This window comes from Triturus cristatus, chromosome 3_2 (assembly GCF_964204655.1).
Source record: "Triturus cristatus chromosome 3_2, aTriCri1.1, whole genome shotgun sequence".
NCBI classification, from domain to species: domain Eukaryota; kingdom Metazoa; phylum Chordata; class Amphibia; order Caudata; family Salamandridae; genus Triturus; species Triturus cristatus.
In genome coordinates this window covers 535,143,449-535,156,788 of record NC_140584.1, presented here as the reverse complement: position 1 = coordinate 535,156,788, position 13,340 = coordinate 535,143,449, and the positions used below count along the sequence as shown (strand labels likewise).

Below are 13,340 nucleotides of genomic sequence, written 5' to 3'. Positions count from 1 at the left end.
GAGTGCCGCCTTGGAAACGCCAATGCACAAAACTGCTGACATGGAGCGTTCTCTTCGGTGCAAACAGATCTAACCAAGCCTCTTGCACCACCCCTGAGTGAAAATGTGATTCGTGATCCACCAGGCACTGACGGCTGAGTTCATCTGCCCTGGCATTCAGAGAACCTGTCAGGTGTTGAACCACCAGGGTCATGCCCGGATGTTCCAGCCATGTCCAAAGGAAAAGAGCCTCTTGATAAAGGGCCCACAACACCACCCTGCCCTGTTTGTTGCAGTACCACATGGCAGCGGTGTTGTCTGTGAACACCTGTAGGAAAGTGGCTCTGTTTATACTGTTCCCAAATAGGTACAGTGTGTACAGAGTCCACAGTCCCCAGAGGTTTGGCAGAGGCTAAAGTTAGATATAACCTTACTCTCTAAAGTGGTAGCATGGTCGAGCAGTAAGGCGGCATCAGAGGACAGTGTAAAGCATTTGATGTACACACTCAGTCAGCAAATGGTCTCACACACTCACGAACTGAACTCTAGGCCAATGGTTTCTATATAAAAATATATGGTTGTTTTATTTTAGAACCAACAATAGGTATCAAAATATACTTTCTCAGAATGAGATGCTTTAGTTAAATACTTTGCAATAGGCAATTGACTTTTGAATGCAATAGTTACAGTTTGTTGCAATAGGCAACACAATTTCAAACACAATAATACATTGAGCTCAATGGGAATTTTAAGTTATATGCAATAGATTACTTTCAGGATTACTTTTCTAACTCCAGGACTGGATCCTAGATTCAATCCTGGGACAGTTCTTGGAAACAAGGGAGTAAATACGTTTTAGTTACTGTGGTGATTTTTAAGCAATATTTTGCTATTTTAAAAGTTGACACTTAGAAACTTGTTCTACTGAAATCACCCATGTTGTCGTATGGAAGGAAATTCACTTATCAGGTAAGTGGGGTTATTGTTACTTTTTCTAGGTCAGTGTTGGATCCTGGATCCAGCACTAGTGTACCACCTGTAAACAGTTAAGAGAATGCGTTAAGGTTATACAGGCGATTTTTAAAGAATATTTAGAAGTTTGCAAAATCGACACTTGGAAACTTTTTCAGCAAAAACTAGGCAATGTTATCCCATGGAAGGAAATTCAAGTTGCAGGTAAAGTATGTTCTTGTTACTTTCGTAATCCAGTGCTGGGCTCCTACGCTCAGTACTGGGACATCTATCTAAAACAGGTAAGTAATAACGTTTTCACAGTTGGTACAATTTTAAAGGAATATTTGTAGTTTGCAAAAATCGACACTTCGAAGAAATTTCACAGAAAATTGAGCTAGCGGCAAGTATGCTTGTAATTACTTTTCAGGGTCAGTGCTGGGCACCAAGATCCAGCACTGGGATCTCCAACTAGCAGGTGAGTATTTTCGATTTCGTTACTCGGTTGATTTTATGTGAATATTTTAAAGTTTAGAAACTCCACACTTAGAAGAAATTTCAGAAGAAGCCAGTCAATGTTACCCTATGGAAGAAAAGTGAGTTATCGGCTTTTGGGTAAGGACTCGACTGGCAGAGTTAAGGTGCTGGGCATAGACTCGGGGTCTCCCAGGGTCAGGTAAGTACAGTTGTTAAACCCTCAGTGGCACAGGGGCAGCCGGGTGCAGAGTGAGTTAGGACCAATGGTATCCTATAAAAGGCAGGGGGCCCTTGGTTGGTGGCTGCTGACTAGCAGGCCACGTGGCTGTGGGAGCTGGGCTCCTAGTCACGTGCTCAGGGCAAATGGGGAAGTAGGTAGGAGTAGAAGTTGCACTGCCAGGGCCACTCGGGTGGCTGGGTGCAGGGTGCTTTTGAGCCATCGGGCGCTCAATGGATTGCAATGGAAAAGCTCAAGAACGAACAAAGGCTGCAAGATCGGGGACGAAGATTCTTCAGGTGCGACCACCACTTCGAGAGGTAAGTTGGGTAGTTGGAGGATAGGTAGGTACCCAGGAGTTAGGAACAGGGGGCTGCAGGGCGCTGAGTGCAGTGTGAGAAAGTGCCATCTTTCTTGTATGGTATGGCCCCACTTTTTGCTGAATGTACTTTGACTGAGTGTGCCCTGGACTCCTGCCAATCAGGTGCCCAGGGCCTATGTTCCTTACCTAAAACCCAAATTGGCAAACCCTGGCCACATGTCAGCCTCTGGTAAATGGTACCCTAGGTACCCAGGGCCTTGTCACCAGGGAAGGCCTCTAAGGGCTGCAGCACTTATTGTGCCACCCTTAGAGGCCCTGTACCCTAACACAAACACACTGCCCTTGCAAGCTGAGTGTCTGGGTACAAGACAAAACAGAGAGTCGACATGGCACACATCCCTGTGTGCCATGCCCACAACCTACACTGCCCTGGCATACATCAGCCACCCCTCTAGCTGGGTGCCCTATGCCAGTGGTGTGGGCACAGGAGCATGAGCCCTGTGCCTCTACAGTACCCAAGGCCATTTCTGGGCACTGTAAGTGCAATGCTGCTATTTAAGAGTATATGGTGCTGGGAGCTCATCAAACACGAACTCCACAGCACCATGATGGCAACAATGAAGACTGAGAAGTTTGGTATCAAACTTCTCAGCACATTAAACCCACACTGATGCCAGTGTGGGATTTAATGTACAACGCACTACAGAGGGCATCTTAGAGATGCCCCCTGAAACCTAACCGACAATCCACGTCTTATCGGAGAGGCTGCCTAGGCTGCCACACAGCAGACATGTTGCTGGACCCCTGGGTGGAGAGCCCCGGCTCTCCTGGGCGAGATGCTAGGTCTCCTCCCCAGGATGGGCAGGGGGAAGCTTCAAAGACATGCTGACTTTGTGAGCTTCTCCAGGCCACTTACTGTACTCAGTAACTGGCCCCCACCGGTTCTGACCCCTACTCTGGCAGGAAGACTGGCCGGAAATTCCAAGTAAGGACAGGGGTTGTGCCAGCCGGGAGAGTGGCAGGATAGGGGGTGTATCCACCCCAGGACAGGGACCTGCCCTTTTCCTACCTGTAACGCCCCTAAATTTAGTATTTAGGGGCACCCTGAACCTTCCTTCCTGAAATTTCAGATTCCGAAACAGCAAAGAAGATCAAGAAGAAAGAAGACCTGCCGTGCAGCTGCTAACAAGAGGAAGACACCAACTGCTTGGCCCCAGCCCTACCGGCCTGTCGACCCTCGAACCTGCTCCTGCTAAATCCCGGCACCTCCTGTGGCCAGCAACCTCACAAACCCCGGAGGACCTGGCTACCTTGGAACTCTGAGCTTCAGGGACTCCCACGAGCAGTGGCTCTGCTCAAAGCAAGTACCTAACCCCTGGCATCAGCCAGGAACCGCAAACCCTGCACACTGCACCAAGCCTGGCCTGTGCCGGAGTAGACAAAGACCCCAAGGACGTCCCCCCGGCGACTGTGAACCCGAATCCGGCACCCAAGGACCCACCTCGACGCTCCTGACGACGCCTGCAGGCTCAGAACCAGAGACCCCCCATCCACGATCAAGAGAGGGTAAGATTTCCCGACACCAAAAGGAACGGAACCCCTGCACCCGGCACCCTCTGCCCGACTCCCGGGTACCTAACTATCCTCCAACAACCCAACTTACCTCTCGAAGTGGTGGGCACACCTGAAGAATCTTCGTCCCCGAGCTTGCAGCTTTTGTTCGTCCTTGAGCTTTCCCATTGCAATCCATTGAGCGCCCGAAGGCTCAAAAGCACCCTGCACCCAGCCGCCCGAGTGGCCCTGGCAGTCCAACTTCTACTCCTAACTACTTCCCCATTTGCCCTGAGCAAGTGACCAGGAGCCCAGCTCCCACAGCTTCGTGGCCTGCTAGTCAGCAGCCACCAACCAAGGCCCCCTGCCTCCCATAGGATAACATTGGGCCTAACTTACTCTGCACCCGGCTGCCGTTGAAGGTGTATCAACTGTACTTACCTGTGAGAAAGTGGCTCTGTATATACTGTTCCCAAAGGTTTGGCAGAGGCTAAAGTTAGATGTAACCTTACTCTCTAAAGTGGTAGCTTGGTCGAGCAGTAAGGCAGTATCAGAAGACAGTGTAAAGCATTTGTTCCACACACTCAGCCAGCAAATGGTCTCACACACTCAATAACTGAACTCTAGGCCAATGGTTTATATATAAAAAATATATGCTTGTTTCATTTTAGAACCAACAATAGGTATTAAAATATACTTTCTCAGAATGAGATGCTTTATATAAAAACTTTTGCAATATGCAATTGACTTTTGTAGAAAGTTACAAGTGGTTGCTATAGGCAACACAATTCTAAACACAATAATACATTGAGTTCAATGGAAGTTTCAAGTTATTTGCCACAGATTACTTTTAGGATTACTTTTGGAATTCCAGGACTGGATCCTAGATTCAGTCCTGTGTCAATACTTGGAATCAAGTAATAAAAGTCGAATCAATATTTTGCTATTTTAAAAGTTGACACTTAGAAAATATTTCAGAGAAAACAGTCAAAGATTACCTATGGCAGAAAATTCAAGTTGCAGGTATAGTATGTTCTCGTTACTTTTGTAATCCAGTACTGGGTGCCTAGACTCAGTACTGGGACCTTTATCCAAAACAGGTACGTAATTATGTTTTCAGATATTATACGATTTTTGAAGAATATTTAAAGATTGCAGAAATTGTCACTTAGAAGGAATTTCACAGAACACCAGTCAATGATTTCCTATGGAAGAAAATTGGGTTACGGGTAAGTACAGTTGTAAGTATTTTTCAGAGTCAGTGCTGGGCACCGAGATCCAGCACTGGGTGCTCACCTAAGAGCAGGTGAGTATTTTCGTTTTCGTTACTCGTCTGATTTTTGGTGAATATTTTATGTTTTGAAAAGTCCACACAGAAGAAATTTCAGGAAAAGCCAGTCAATGTTACCCTATGGAGAAAATTGAGTTATCGGTTTAAAGGTAAGTACTCGACTGGCAGAGTTAAGGTTCTGGGCATAGACTCAGGGGTCCCCCAGGGTCAGTTAGGTACAGTTGGTTCACCCTCAGCGGCACAAGGGCGGCCGGGTGCAGAGAGAGTTCGGCCCAAAGTGATCCTACGAGAGGCAGGGGTGCCTTGGTTGGTGGCTGCTGACTAGCAGGCCATGCGGCTGTGGGAGCTGGGCTCCTGGTCACTTACTCAGGGCAAGTGGGGAAGTAGATAGGTGTAGAGGTTGCACTGCCAGGGCCACTCGGTGCTTTCGAGCCTTCGGGCGCTCAATTGATTTCAATGGGAAATCTCCGGTTTAGAAAAAGACTGCAAGCTCGGGGACGAAGATTCTTCAGGTGCCACCACCACTTCGAGAGGTAAGTTGGGTAGTTGGAGGATAGGTAGGTACCCCGGGATTGGGCACAGGGGGCCTCAGGGCGCCGGGTGCAGGGGTGCCTTTTGGTGTCAGGAAATCTTACCCACTGTTGGTCGCGGTTGGGGATGGGGCACCTGGTTCTGAGGCTGCAGGCCTCTTCAGGAGTGTTGAGGGAGGTCCTTGGGTGCCGGACTCGGGGTCACAGTCGCCGTGGGGTCATCCTCGTGGTCTTTGTTCACTCCGGCACAGGCCAGGCTTGGCGGGTGCAGAGTGTGCTGGGTTTGCGGTTCCGAGCTGCTGCCAGGTATTAGAAGTAGTTTTATTAGTAGAGCCTCTACTCATGGGAGTCCCAGGGGGCTTAGAGTCAAAAGGTAGCCAGGTCCTCCGGGGTTTGTGAGGTTGTTGGCCACAAGAGATGCCGGGTTGGAGCAGGTTCACGTTCGAGGGTCGACAGGCCGGTAGGGCTGGGGCCAAAGCAGTTGGTGTCTTCCTCTTCTTAGCAGCTGCAGGGCAGGTCTTCTAGCTGTTCTTCGGATTTCGGAATCTGGGGAAGGAGGGTTCAATGTGCCCATAAATACTAGATGTAGGGGCGTTACAGATAGGTGAAGGGCAGGGACCAATGGGTCCCTGTTCTGGGGTGGGTACACCCCCTATCCTGCCTCTCTCCTGTGGGAGGGGGGCAGTAGCCTAGTACTGATTGGGCAGGGCTTCCCATCTTCAAGGTGGCGAGATCCCGGAGATGTGCTTCACCTTGCCTCCCCCACCTGAGGGGTGGGGTTGGCAGGCTGGCACATCCCCTGTCCTTATTTGGAGTTTCCGGCCAAGCTACCCGCCAGAGTGGGGGGTTGCAGTGGCCTGGGGAAGCTCACACAGGCGGCATGCCTTTGAAGCTTCCCCCTGCCCATCCTGGGGGAGGAGATTTAGCACCTCGCCCAGGATGTGCATTGTTGCAGACCCAGGAGAGCAGGGGCTCTCCTACCCAGGGGTCCAGCAACATGTCTGCTGAGTGGCAGCCTAGTCAGCCTCAGAACAGACGTGGATTGTATGTTAGGATTCAGGGGGCATCTCTAAGATGCCCTCTGTCGTGCATTGCACATTAAATCCTGCACTGGCATCATTGCGGGTTTAATGTGCTGAGAAGTTTGATACCAAACTTCTCAGTCTTCAGTGAAGCCATCATGGTGCTGTGGAGTTCGTGTTGACGATCTCCCAGCACCATATACTCTTAAATGGCAGCACTGCACTTACAGTACCCAGGAATGGACCTGGGTACTGTAGGGGCACAGGGCTCATGCTCCTGTACCCACACCACTGGCATGGGGCACCGAGCTGGAGGGGTGGCTGATGTATGCCAGGGCAGTGTATGTTGTGGCCATGTCTACTCTTGTACCCAGACACTCAGCCTGCAAGGGCAGTGTGTGTGTGTTAGGGTACAGGGCCTCTAAGGGTGGCACAATGAGTGCTGCAGGCCTGAGAGGCCTTCCCTGGTCACAAGGCTCTGGGTACCATTTACCAGGGGCTGACATGTGGCCAGGGTTTGCCAAATTGGGTTTTAGGTTTCAGCATAGTTTTTAGGGAAGGAACATAGGCCCTGGGCACCTGATTGGCAGGAGCCCAGGGCACACACAGTCAAAGTATATTCAGCAAAAAGTGGGGGCATACCATGCAAGAAAGATGGCACTTTCTCACAACACCTGCACTGCCTTCTCCTGGGGAGGGGGGGGGGGGGGGGGGAGGAATGCCTTCAGTGCCTAGCGAATCGCGCAAAGCTCCAACAGGTTGATATGGAGCCCGGACTCCGCTGGAGACCAGACTCCTCTGATCTCTGCCTCTCCCAGTTGGCCGCCCCGTCCCAGGAGTGATGCATAGGTCACCACTGTTAGGTCTGGTTGGGGAAGGGAAAGGGATCTGCCTCTGACCCAGTCCTGGTTTGTTAACCACCACTGCAGGTGTTGCGCAGTTCCCTTCGAGATCTGGACATAGTTGGAAAGATTCCCCTGATGATGCACCCACTGAAACATTATGAACTTCTCCTTCCGGAGGAAGCGGTTGAGGGCCCTGAGGTCTAGGATAGGAAGCATGCCTTTGTCCTTCTCGGGCACCAAAGTAGCAGGCATAGCAATCATGACCTACTTCTGGTACAGGGACCCTGTCAATAGCATCCTTGGGCAAGAAAGCTGAGACTTCCTAGCGAAGAAGCACCAAATGATCCTTTGACATGTGATCGAAAGACGGTGGCATGGAGGGAGGGTCAGTCTCGAAGGGGAGGGAGAAGCCCCTTTGGACCATCTGCAAAACCCACCTGTCTGATGTGATGGATTGCCAGTGGGGGAGGTGATGGTGAATCTTGTCACCCAATGGCCGCTGATGGGCCTGAAAGGTCAGACTAGGTAAGTTTTGGAGGGTGCTGCGGGGGGTGGGGGGGGAGGGGAGAGGGTGGACTGGCCCACCCGCTGGTTCCCAGACCTGCGCTGCTGGGTCCCACGTCTGCGGCCACCCAGAGGCTGGACAGCTTGCATGCACTGGTGGCTGAACTGGGTCGGCCGTGGTGGGGTGCCCCTTCCGCAGCCACGAAAAGGGAGAAAGGAAGACTGTGGTGGACGGGAGGACTCAGCTAGCCCTAAGGATCTGACCGTAGCCCGAGAATCCGTAGAGTCTGCCTTGTCACCAAAAAGGCGACGGCCATTAAAGGTCATGTCCAGCAGTGTTGACTGAACATCCCCCGAAAAACCAGGACGTCCTGAACCAGGCTTAGTGCCAAAGGGCTACTGACGTGGCAATCATTCTGCCCAGTGAGTCGGTGGTATCTCGTCCACAGCGAATTGTTAATATCGCTGCGTCCCTCCTATCTGCCACGGCTTAGAAGAGTACGGCCCGGGCCTCCTCTAGGCAGTGAGGCAGCACCTGCGCAACCGTATCCCAGATGGTATGGGAGTATCGGCCCAAGAGACACGCGGTACTCACGGACAGCAGTGCCAAGCTGGAGGAAGAGAACATGTAGTTCCCAAGATGATCCAGCTTCTTGGAATCTCTGTCCAAGGGTGTAGAAGGGAATGCACCCTTGGAAGAAGCTTGGACCACCAAGCTCTCAGGGTGATGAGGAACACCTGGTATGAACAAGGGAACAAAAGTACTCCCGGGGTTGGATTCAACGCCTGCCGACATTGTTCCAGCTCCAGGTCTATGTCGGGGATGGGGACAGCGTTGGCCGGGTTCGGCGCTGGTGCAGGTCGAGTAAGGTCGACCGGCGTCAATCCGGATCCAGGCCTCGATCCACTAGGGCCCTCCGGCGCCAGGGCCAGAGCCGCTGGCATCAAAGGCCCTGACTCCTGGGAACGGGGGAGGCGCGGAGTCGTCCCTGAGTTACGATGCCAGAAGAGGAGCTTTAGAGTGACGACACTCCGGATCCCGCGTTGCGTCAGCCGACCGACGGGGAGAAGGCGAGGAGCGACGGTGTTTCTTTGCCTTCTTCTTGTGCTTTGACTTACCCAAAACGTTCGAAGACTTGGACGAGGTGTGGTGGCTCCTTCACCCTTCTCGAGACCTTTCCCTAGAGCGAGACCGGGAGCGAGGTGGAGCGGACTGCCGGGCCTCGAAAAGCTTTCAGGACCGCCCCCGCAAAGACTTTGGATTCATGGCCCGACAGTCGGAGCACGACTTCAGGACGTGGTGACGCTCCAGGCACCAGTGGCACACGAGGGGTGGGTCCGTCACAGACATAGGCTTGTGACAGGAGTCGCAAGGCTTGAAGACGGTGGGAGTTGAAGACTTGAAAAAAAGAGCTGAGAAAAGGTTTGTCAAAAAGTGACTAAGGGGCTGGCGCAGAAAAAGAAGGAACTGATGTCATCGCACAGGGGCGGTGTCTAACTAGGCACCACAACGTCATACTCGCGACAACGACGCCGGACATGGAGTCGACCGACGCCACCTACCGACGAGCAGGGGTACTGCTCAAGAATATTTTTCATGATCCAGTCTGACGCCTGGGGGTAATTCTAAGGTAGGGAATCTATAACGAATAGTCTCTTTCAGATAATTATTTTGAATTAAGTGTAAAATTATATTAGATGCACAGCACCACAAAATTCACTGTATCAACCGCAGTGTACTAGCCGATTCTAATTTGGTTCTATGGCCTACTGTGATATTTCAAGCAAAGGGCCTACAAGTCCCAGCATGCTTAGTGTTATACAAAGTGGGAATGGCTGAATGGGGTCACACGATCAGTGAGCTGAAGCCTTTTATATAGAAAAAGAAAAATGAGTAGGTATTGACGCGCTGGTGAATAAAATTACGAATCAGCCAAATGCCGCAATAATTACAGTGGAATTTCTCGGTGCGCAGGGGTTAAATTGTGGGAGACTTTCAGGAAAAAATGGTCGTGATCACAAGGGGGGGTTGGGGGGGGGGGGGAAGTAAGGCACGATAGGTATTAAATGACTCCAGGGGCAGGGCTGACACTGCAGCAAGACCTTGCAGCTCGGAAGCACAGAGGCAGCCTGGGAAGAGGATGTGCAGAGAGGGGGAGGGGTGGGACAGGAGGGCTGCTAGGAGCCATCTGCACTGCATGCCTGGGCCTCGTGGGAGCTGATGGCTACGGGCAGGAAGTGCAGGCATCAGACAGACTGAAACTCCAGGCAGGACCTATAGCGTGGGCACCCTGGATAGGGTGAGGGACTCTGCCTGCAGGAACAGGAGTTGGGGGACAGGGGGGAGCATGCAGGGCCGTCAGCGACATTGCTGCGTGTATAAATAATGCACGATAAGAAGGCAGCGTGTATTCAGGTTATCGGTAAAAGGATACTCCTGCTTTATGTAGATATCGCAAGTCACCTCTGAGTGGTTCATCCAGTCCCTTGTTGATTTGTCTTTCCATCCTGTGAACTGCAGTCATGCATTTATAATGGAAAAAGGTAAACTGATGACAGGCCACAACTGACTGACATAGAATGAGCTAACCAGTTCTGGCTGAGGTGAAAGGAAAGGGGATCAGTGGGTGGGAGGGGAAAGCAGTAACACTGGTTGCAACTGCGTTCATTTACTTTGGAAAGCAAACAAACAAAATTTTATGAACATGGTCCGAGACAACTGAAAAAAATAGTGTGCGATACTAACAAATGGACAGAAGCTAAATGAGACATGTAACAGGGCCAGTCGCCACGGGAGGGAATGACACCAAGGGGAGAAACAAATGGCCACGTATTAAGACTTAACACAAATTAAGTCTTAAAAGTAAGTAATTTAGAAACGCATATCAAAGAACCAATGAAAAGTGATGGGCGTGCTGAAAGCCCACAGAGTAGATACAGCATGTCTCGAAGAGACCGCACATTCACTGCCTAGGTGAGACCCAACAAGGACATGCAATGCAATCCATTCCTCTTTCACCTCCCCACATTCCGCAAGTGATTGGTCAGCAGACTAGCTAATTCAAGAGCTCTAAAGCATGTACTACCTCCATTGTACTTTATCCCCTTAACTATGTGGCGATAAGAAGAATATTTATGACATTTACTCTCATGTGGCCAAAATACACAATGCTTGTGCAATGGAAAAATCTGCATATAGATAAACCAATACAGCTCCCACAAAAGAGACAAACAATAAAACAATTGAGAGCTCAAAATATTTTCTTTGCTTACCTCTTCGTAATCTGCATATGAAAAATAAAGCAACATATTCTTTTTTAATAAAGTGCTGATCGCTCTCTCATAAATATTAGCAGCTTCATCGCTGAAGAGCTTAGCATTGTTCATGTCCTGTGATAAAAAGACAACCATTGCAGATGGAGGAATATTGTTAGTACAGGTGTCATGAACTTGCACTCAGTCAAATCAATAACCTATTGTTGGTTTATGTCAATAAACAAATCTCCCCTTTTGCAAATCAGTGGAACTGCTCAATGAGTTTCACATTTGTTCTAAACTTGGAGACCAGATGGAGAAATGGCAGCGGAGAGGAGCAGCAAAACATGACACTTGCTCACATATATTATGCAACTTCATAGGTATAGCAATTCTTTTACGAACAGTTTTCAACAGGGTGACAAATATTCTGTTTTTCCTTGTATTTTCATCAGCATATGGAGATTTTATGGTCCTCTGTAAAACCTATGCAATTAGTGATTGTGCAAGAGAATTCTCAAAGGAGAGGTTTCTGGTTTCCTCATAATTAGGGCATAATTGAGGATGTGGGCAAGCATTTTATAGTCTATGCTTTTCTTCAAACATGACCCACCAAGTGTCTAGTGGATTGTGAAGTGGCTGCAAGAAACAAGTGAAAAGTTCATGGCCTGTTCAGCGACTAGATGACAGTCAAACTAACTACTTGAATATGCTGAATTGGTCTCTTTTGCTTTTGCCCACTTCACTAAATTGTCAATGTACATTTTATTAGGAAATTACTTTCACTAATATAGGTCTTAGTTTTCCCAACAATATCAAGGGAGGGTCTTACTACACGTTGCTGTGTAAAACACAAGGGGGAGTGAATGCGTGGACACAGAAAACACCCCATTTCCAGCTCTTGCCTTCCATTTGCTTACTTCCATTAAATGTTTCACGCACTCGGGGTTGGGGGAAGATTAATAGGATGCAAGTACAAAACTCATTAAAGTCACAGTAAAGACTTGAAGGGAGCAAGTTAACATTTGGTAAGCATTGCGCAAATAGAATTAGGTACTCTTGTAGGAAAGACACTATTTCAAACAATTTAAAATTACCAGGCGCCACCAATGCCAATGTTTCTAGAAGCAGGAAAACAAATATCTCATTTGCATTAGGGGGTTTTATGCGACTGTTTTCAAGCATTAACGTAAGAAGTCAAACAGCAGATTCAAATTACTTTGGAATTTACTTTGCAAGTCTTATAACCTTGTTCAAGGATCTGAAATAGGTCAAAATATAATTATGCTTACCCCCTTTTCAGCCAGCAGTTTACTAGACTGTTCAAGATACTGTGCAGCTTCATACCAGATGTCAGGATGATGACCGAGGACTAGGAGGCACTGTTCATAAGCAAACATAACTGAGAAAGAAAAATATAAGTGTTAAACAATGTTGGTAGACAGAATCCAAGATTAACACAAAGTCGATCCTCAAAGGTTCAAATATTGCACAGTACTAAATTTAAAGAAAAACAACTGACTTTATTAAAATAAAAAAAAAATCAAGTGGTCTCGTGAAGTAATCATGGACGTTAACATTTGTCTAGTTTGAATGACCTTACTATGAGGAGATTGAACTGAACAATGAAGGTACTCGTGTGACTGGATACTGCACATTTCATTAAGCAAACGACAAAAGTGGAGTAAAAGGTCTGTATTATTAACCTCCTTCTGGGGAAGTTAAAACTGTACAAAAGGCGTGTTCAGAATTCAGTGTTGCCCGTAATAAACAATTGCAGATATTATTATTGAAAGTACCAGAGCGAACGAACATGGGGGTAATGAGTGTAGAATGTCGAGTTGTAGCTAAATTCACGCTGAAACACAACTGTGGGAATGGCTTGTGTCTTGTGGGCTGAGGCATCTTATAAATAACTCTGGAGTCACAGAAAAACTACACTGTGTCGCTAAAACAAAGAAAAATATTATCTAAAGTACTTAGCTTTTTTGAAATGCTCCCGGGTATGTAACAGTTTGTAAATCAACATTAGTAAAAAGATCTAGAGAAATAAATTTGAATTAAATTTAGCTAACTTATGATACATCTGTGATTGTAGAAGGACATAGCCAAAGTTGCAAACTTATTATAAGGCACAGTAGGACTGGATACCCAACCATACACATTTTAGTCATGTTTTTTCCTTAATTCTCCAGTTTACCGTCTCTCTTCCATTTTATTTCCTCTTTCCTGACACCACTGCCTTGTCTTTCAATCTGATCTTTCAAATAGTCAGCGGACAACAAAGGAATTGACATTCTTTTTTCACTTGTCTCAATAACACTAATATTTTATCATTACAAGGAGATCCTTTCCTATCGCTCGAAGTTCCCCTTCCGATTTCTTGGCATTTGGGT

General features: G+C 48.3%; 1 protein-coding gene across 2 annotated transcripts in view; it reads right to left on the bottom strand.

Moving 5' to 3' along the window:
* The window catches only part of CSTF3 (cleavage stimulation factor subunit 3), a 549,241-nt gene that overhangs the window by 196,416 nt on the left and 339,485 nt on the right, over nucleotides 1–13,340 (bottom strand). For both annotated transcript variants that reach the window (XM_085648242.1, XM_085648243.1), the window contains 2 exons: nucleotides 12,237–12,346; nucleotides 10,963–11,079 (listed from right to left, as the gene is read on the bottom strand). In XM_085648242.1, coding sequence (XP_085504368.1) covers nucleotides 10,963–11,079; nucleotides 12,237–12,346 — 227 coding nt within the window. The remainder of the gene's footprint in view (nucleotides 1–10,962; nucleotides 11,080–12,236; nucleotides 12,347–13,340) is intronic.